The sequence below is a fragment of the Myiozetetes cayanensis genome, unplaced genomic scaffold (genome assembly GCF_022539395.1).
Source record: "Myiozetetes cayanensis isolate MyiCay16 unplaced genomic scaffold, myiCay2020 scf1536, whole genome shotgun sequence".
In the NCBI taxonomy this organism is placed as follows: domain Eukaryota; kingdom Metazoa; phylum Chordata; class Aves; order Passeriformes; family Tyrannidae; genus Myiozetetes; species Myiozetetes cayanensis.
This window is the reverse complement of record NW_026087200.1, coordinates 1-7,325: the sequence shown is the minus strand read 5'-3', so window position 1 is coordinate 7,325 and position 7,325 is coordinate 1. Positions and strand designations below refer to the sequence as shown.

The 7,325-nt window shown below is 60.2% G+C and overlaps 1 protein-coding gene across 1 annotated transcript; it reads right to left on the bottom strand.

Moving 5' to 3' along the window:
• Positions 1 to 2,298: 2,298 nt before the first annotated feature.
• On the bottom strand, positions 2,299 to 7,019 carry LOC126637613 (protein turtle homolog A-like; the record flags this gene model as incomplete). The annotated part of the gene is made up of 4 exons (XM_050310985.1): positions 2,299 to 2,603; positions 4,210 to 4,385; positions 4,465 to 4,588; positions 6,869 to 7,019. Coding segments are annotated over 4 exons (756 nt in total), but the record flags the coding sequence as incomplete, so codon positions are not given.
• Positions 7,020 to 7,325: the final 306 nt, after the last annotated feature.

Sequence of the window (7,325 nt, the reverse complement as noted above, 5' to 3'; positions counted from 1 at the left end):
TCCCACATTTCCCCCACCTTGATGAGGCCGGGCACGATCAGCTGGGTGTGAGTGCCTGGGATGTGGCCCTGCAGCAGCTCCCAGTGCCCCAGTCCCAGCTCCCCCTGTCCCCTCACCCCAATTCCCACACATTTTCCCCTGTCCCCTCACCCCAATTCCCACACATTTTCCCCCAATTCCCACATTTTCCCCAATTCCACACATTTCCCTCACCTTGATGAGGCCGGGCACGATCAGCTGGGTGTGAGTGCCTGGGATGTGGCGCTGCAGCAGCTCCCAGTGCCCCTGTCCCAGCTCCCCCTGTCCCCTCACCCCAATTCCCACACAAACATTTCCCCCTGTCCCCTCACCCCAATTCCCAAACATTTCCCCCCTGTCCCCTCACCCCAATTCCCACACAAACATTTCCCCCTGTCCCTCACCCCAATTCCCACAAACATTTCCCCCTGTCCCTCACCCCAATTCCCACACATTTTCCCCCGTCCCCTCACCCCAATTCCCACACAAACATTTCCCCCTGTCCCTCACCCCAATTCCACACAAACATTTCCCCCTGTCCCCTCACCCCAATTCCCAAACATTCCCCCCCATCCCCTCACCCCAATTCCCACACATTTTCCCCCAATTCCCACACATTTTCCCCCAATTCCCACACATTTCCCCCCAATTCCCACACATTTCCCCACCTTGATGAGGCCGGGCACGATCAGCTGGGTGTGAGTGCCGGGGATGTGGCGCTGCAGCAGCTCCCAGTGCCCCTGTCCCAGCTCCCCCTGTTCCCTCACCCCAATTAGGCCGGGCACGATCAGCCTGGGTGTGAGTGCCTGGGATGTGGCGCTGCAGCAGCTCCCAGTGCCCCTGTCCCAGCTCCCCCTGTCCCCTCACCCCAATTCCCACACATTTTCCCCCAATTCCCACACATTTCCCCACCTTGATGAGGCCGGGCACGATCAGCTGGGTGTGAGTGCCTGGGATGTGGCGCTGCAGCAGCTCCCAGTGCCCCAGTCCCAGCTCCCCCTGTCCCCTCACCCCAATTCCCACACAAACATTTCCCCCTGTCCCCTCACCCCAATTCCACACATTTCCCCCTGTCCCCTCACCCCAATTCCCAAACATTTTCCCCAATTCCCACACATTTCCCCCAATTCCACACATTTTCCCCCAATTCCACACATTTCCCCTCACCTTGATGAGGCCGGGCACGATCAGCTGGGTGTGAGTGCCGGGGATGTGACGCTGCAGCAGCTCCCAGTACCCAGTCCCAGCTCCCCCTGTCCCCTCACCCCAATTCCCACACAAACATTTCCCCCTGTCCCCTCACCCCAATTCCCACACAAACATTTCCCCCTGTCCCCTCACCCCAATTCCCACACAAACATTTCCCCCATCCCCTCACCCCAATTCCCAAACATTTCCCCCCTGTCCCCTCACCCCAATTCCCACACAAACATTTCCCCCTGTCCCTCACCCCAATTCCCACACATTTTCACCCCAATTCCCACACATTTCCCCTGTCCCCTCACCCCAATTCCACACATTTTCCCCAATTCCCACATTTCCCCCAATTCCACATTTTCCCCCAATTCCCACACATTTCCCCACCTTGATGAGGCCGGGCACGATCAGCTGGGTGTGAGTGCCTGGGATGTGACGCTGCAGCAGCTCCCAGTGCCCCTGTCCCAGCTCCCCCTGTCCCCTCACCCCAATTCCCACACAAACATTTCCCCCTGTCCCCTCACCCCAATTCCCACACATTTTCCCCCAATTCCCAAACATTTCCCCAATTCCCACATTTTCCCCAATTCCACACATTTCCCCACCTTGATGAGGCCGGGCACGATCAGCTGGGTGTGAGTGCCTGGGATGTGGCGCTGCAGGAGCTCCCAGTGCCCCTGTCCCAGCTCCCCCTGTCCCCTCACCCCAATTCCCACACATTTTCCCCCAATTCCCACACATTTTCCCCCAATTCCCACACATTTCCCCCCCATCCCCTCACCCCAATTCCCACACATTTCCCCCTGTCCCCACACATTTCCCCCTGTCCCTCACCCCAATTCCCACACATTTTCCCCAATTCCACACATTTTCCCCAATTCCCACACATTTTCCCCCAATTCCCAAACATTTCCCCACCTTGATGAGGCCGGGCACGATCAGCTGGGTGTGAGTGCCTGGGATGTGACGCTGCAGCAGCTCCCAGTGCCCCTGTCCCAGCTCCCCCTGTCCCCTCACCCCAATTCCCACACATTTCCCCCCAATTCCCACACATTTTCCCCCAATTCCCACACATTTCCCCACCTTGATGAGGCCGGGCACGATCAGCTGGGTGTGAGTGCCTGGGATGTGGCGCTGCAGCAGCTCCCAGTGCCCTCCGTCCTGGCGCAGCTCCAGCGCGTACCCGCTGGGCTCTGGAGCCACCCCCGACCCCCCCTGTGCCACCCTCGACCCCCCGGGTGCCACCCCCGCCCCCGGCCCGGGGGGCTCCCAGCGCAGCAAAACCCCCCGAGGGGTCTGGCTGGCCCGGAGAGCCCGAGGGGGCTGCAGAGAAACCTCCACCGGCACCGCCGGCACCGCCGCGGGCACTGGGGGGGTCACCGGGGAGCCTGCGGGGAAAGAGAGGGAATTGGAGCTTCCAAAGGGGTTGGGAGTGGGATATGGGGGGTTGGGGGAGCTGGGGAGGATTTGGGGAGTCCCTGGACACGGGAGGGTCCCAGGGGGATTTAGGTAGTGGGGGGTTCACTGGGGAGCCTGAGGGGGAAAAGAGTGGGAATTGGGGATTCCAAGGGGTTGGGAGTGGGATATGGGGGTTTGGGGGAGCTGGGGAGGATTTGGGGAGTCCCTGGACACGGGAGGGTCCCGGGGGATTGAGGGACCTGGTGGGATGGGGAGAACTTGGACACAGGAGGGTCCCAGGGATTGAGGCACTGGGGGTCACTGGGGAGCCTGGGGGAAAAGAGTGGAATTGGGGATTCCAAAGGGGTTGGGAGGGGGATATGGGGGATTGGGGGAGCTGGGGAGGATTTGGGGAGTCCCTGGACACAGGAGGGTCCCAGGGGATTCAGGGTCCCAGGGGATTGAGGCACTGGGGGGGTCACTGGGGAGCCTGCGGGGGGAAAGAGAGGGAATTGGGGATTCCAAAGGGGTTGGGACTTCCAAGGGGGTTGGGAGTGGGATATGGGGGTTTGGGGAAGCTGGGGAGGATTTGGGGAGTCCCTGGACACAGGAGGGTCCCAGGGGATTGAGGGACCTGGTGGGATGGGGAGAACTTGGACACAGGAGGGTCTTGGGGATTGAGGCACTGGGGGGTCACTGGGGAGCCTGGGGGAAAGAGTGGAATTGGGGCTTCCAAAGGGGTTGGGAGTGGGATATGGGGGATTGAGGGAGAATTTTTGAATAGGAGGGTCCCAGGGGATTGAGGGACCTGGTGGGATGGGGAGAACTTGGACACAGGAGGGTCCCGGGTTCTCCAGGGAGCCTGGGGGAGAAAGAGTGGGAATTGGGGCTTCCAAAGGGGTTGGGAGTGGGATATGGGGGATTGGGGGAGAACTTGGGAATAGGAGGGTCCCAGGGGGTTGAGGGACCTGGTGGGATGGGGAGAACTTGGGAACAGAAGGGTCCCAGGGGATTGAGGCACTGGGGGGGTCACTGGGAGCCTGGGGGAAAGAGTGGGAATTGGGGATTCCAAAGGGGTTGGGAGGGGATATGGGGATTGGGGAGCTGGGAGGATTTGGGGAGTCCTGGACACAGGAGGGTCCCAGGGATTGAGGGACCTGGTGAGGATGGGGAGTCCCTGGACACAGGAGGGTCCCAGGGATTGAGGCACTGGGGGGTCACTGGGGAGCCTGAGGGGGAAAGAGTGGGAATTGGGGATTCCAAGGGGTTGGGAGGGGGATATGGGGATTGGGGAGCTGGGGAGGATTTGGGGAGTCCCTGGACACAGGGGGTCAAAGGGGTTGAGGGACCTGGTGGGATGGGGAGAACTTGGACACAGGAGGGTCCCAGGGGATTGAGGCACTGGGGGGATCACCGGGGAGCCTGAGGGGGGGAAAGAGTGGGAATTGGGGATTCCAAAGGGGTTGGGAGTGGGATATGGGGGATTGGGGGAGCTGGGGAGGATTTGGGGTGCCCCTGCAAACAGAAAGAGTCCCATTTTTTTACGAGGCGCCCAGGGAGGTTCCGGGGGGGAAGAGGGCGTCGCCCCCCACTCACCCCTGGGCACGGAGGTGACGATGTGGCTGAAGGGGCCGCTGCCCAGCTTGTTCTGGGCCAGCACGCTGAACTGGTAGCCCGTGTGGGGCTGCAGGTTCTCCACCAGCAGGTGCCGAGCCCCGGCGGGCACCGCCAGCGTCACCCACTCGTGATGCGCCCGCGGAGGGGGCTTCACCCTGGGGGTTTGGGGAAATCCATCAACCCCAGGCTTGGCAAAGCTCTGGGGTGGCACCAGGGCGGGGTGGGGGCACTCACAGGGGGCTGTACCAGACGCTGAAGCGCTGGAAGAAGCCTCCGTCGAAGCCGGGCTCCCAGGAGATGTTGGCGGCCAGAGGCAGCGCCAGCACCGACACGTTGGTGACGGCGTGGGGGCTGGTGCCTTTTTTGGGGGGGCAAGGAGAGGGGCAGGGGGGAGTAAAAGGGTCAGCCAGGTCGAGGAAGAGATCTGGGATCAACCAGCCCAGGACCCAACACCCCCCTGGTAACACCTCCGGTCTTGTCCTTAAACACCCCCGGGGATTTGGGGACTCCCAAACCTCCCTGAGCAGCCCCAATAATCCCTTTCAATCCTTTTCCAGGAGCAGTTTCTTCCCAAAACCCCCCTGAGCAGCCCCAACAATCCCTTTCAATCCCTTTCCAGGAGCAGTTTCTTCCCAAAACCCCCCTGAGCAGCCCCAACAATCCCTTTCAATCCCTTTTCAGGAGCAGTTTCTTCCCAAAACCCCCCTGAGCAGCCCCAACAATCCCTTTCAATCCCTTTTCAGGAGCAGTTTCTTCCCAAAACCCCCCTGAGCAGCCCCAACAATCCCTTTCAATCCTTTTCCAGGAGCAGTTTCTTCCCAAAACCCCCCTGAGCAGCCCCAATAATCCCTTTCAATCCCTTTCCAGGAGCAGTTTCTTCCCAAAACCCCCCTGAGCAGCCCCAATAATCCCTTTCAATCCCTTTCCAGGAGCAGTTTCTTCCCAAAACCCCCCTGAGCAGCCCCAACAATCCCTTTCAATCCTTTTCCAGGAGCAGTTTCTTCCCAAAACCCCCCTGAGCAGCCCCAACAATCCCTTTCAATCCTTTTCCAGGAGCAGTTTCTTCCCAAAACCCCCCTGAGCAGCCCCAATAATCCCTTTCAATCCCTTTCCAGGAGCAGTTTCTTCCCAAAACCCCCCTGAGCAGCCCCAACAATCCCTTTCAATACCTTTTCAGGAGCAGTTTCTTCCCAAAACCCCTGAGGCAGCCCCAACAATCCCTTTCAATCCCTTTCCAGGAGCAGTTTCTTCCCAAAACCCCCCTGAGCAGCCCCAACAATCCCTTTCAATCCCTTTCCAGGAGCAGCTTTTTCCCAAAAACCCTCCTGAGCAGCCCCAACAATCCCTTTCAATCCTTTTCCAGGAGCAGTTTCTTCCCAAAACCCCCCTGAGCAGCCCCAACAATCCCTTTCAATCCTTTTCCAGGAGCAGTTTCTTCCCAAAACCCCCCTGAGCAGCCCCAACAATCCCTTTCAATACCTTTTCAGGAGCAGTTTCTTCCCCAAACCCCCCTGAGCAGCCCCAATAATCCCTTTCAATCCTTTTTCAGGAGCAGTTTCTTCCCAAAACCCCCTGAGCCTCCTAACAATCCCTTTCAATACCTTTTCAGGAGCAGTTTCTTCCCAAAACCCCCCTGAGCAGCCCCAATAATCCCTTTCAATCCTTTTTCAGGAGCAGTTTCTTCCCAAAACTCCCCTGAGCAGCCCCAATAACCCCTTTCAATCCTTTTCCAGGAGCAGTTTCTTCCCAAAACCCCCCTGAGCAGCCCCAACAATCCCTTTCAATCCCTTTCCAGGAGCAGCTTCTTCCCAAAAACCCCCCTGGGCAGCCCCAACAATCCCTTTCAATCCTTTTCCAGGAGCAGTTTCTTCCCAAAAACCCGCCCTGACCCTCCCCTGGCACAGCCTGAGGTTGTTCCCTCTCCTCCTGTCCCTGTTCCCTGGGAGAAGATCCTGATCCCCCTCCAGCTCCCCCCTCCTGCCAGGGAATTCCAGAGCCAGGAGGTGCCCCCAGAGCCTCCTTTTCTCCAGGATGAGCCCCCCCCAGCTCCCCCCTCCTGCCAGGGAATTCCAGAGCCAGGAGATCCCCCCTGAGCCTCCTTTTCTCCCAGTTTCTCCCCCCCAGCTCCCCCCTCCTGTCAGGGAATTCCAGAGCCAGGAGGTGCCCCCAGAGCCTCCTTTTCTCCCAGTTTCTCCCCCCCAGCTCCCCCCTCCTGCCAGGGAATTCCAGAGCCAGGAGGTGCCTCCAGAGCCTCCTTTCTCCCAGTTTCTCCCCTCCAGCTCCCCCCTCCTGCCAGGGAATTCCAGAGCCAGGAGGTGCCCCCAGAACCCCCTTTTCTCCCAGTTTCTCCCCCCCAGCTCCCCCCTCCTGCCAGGGAATTCCAGAGCCAAGAGGTGCCCCCAGAACCTCCTTTTCTCCCAGTTTCTCCCCTCAGGAGTTTCTCCAGCCCCTGAATTCCCTGAATTCCCAGAAGTTGGCACAGCCCTCGAGGTGTTGTTTGGTGGGGGGGGGGCTCAGAACCCCCTCCCTGCTCCTGCTGGGCGACCCCAACCCTGAACCAGGAATGCCAGGAATGCCAGGAATGGTGCCAGGAATGCCAGGAATGCTCTGCCACCCACCCCGGGGGACGGTTCCTCACCCAGCACGTGGACAGAGGTGGCCGTGGTGACAGTGGCCACCCTGTTGGTGGCCCTGCACTCCCAGAGGCCGTGCTGGTCCTTGGTGAGGGGGTGGAGGACGAGGCTGCCGTTCCCGTCCACGCGGGCGCTGCTCTTGGACGCGCCGCCCACCTGCGGGGCACGGGCACCGTCATGGGGGGCGGGAGAGAGAGACCCCCTGCCCACCCCACAGCGGGGCGGGAGACACCCCCTGCCCACCCTACAGCGCCAGGGACAGGGGGATGTGGTGGTGGTGACCCCAAGACAAGGACAGGGGGATGTGGTGGTGGTGACCCCAGGGACAGGGACAGGGGGATGTAGAGGTGGTGACACCAGGGACAGGGACAGAGGGGTGTGGTGGTGGTGACCCCACAGCTCCAGGGACAAAGGGACGTGGTGATGGTGACCCCACAACTCCAGGGACAAGGGGGATGTGGT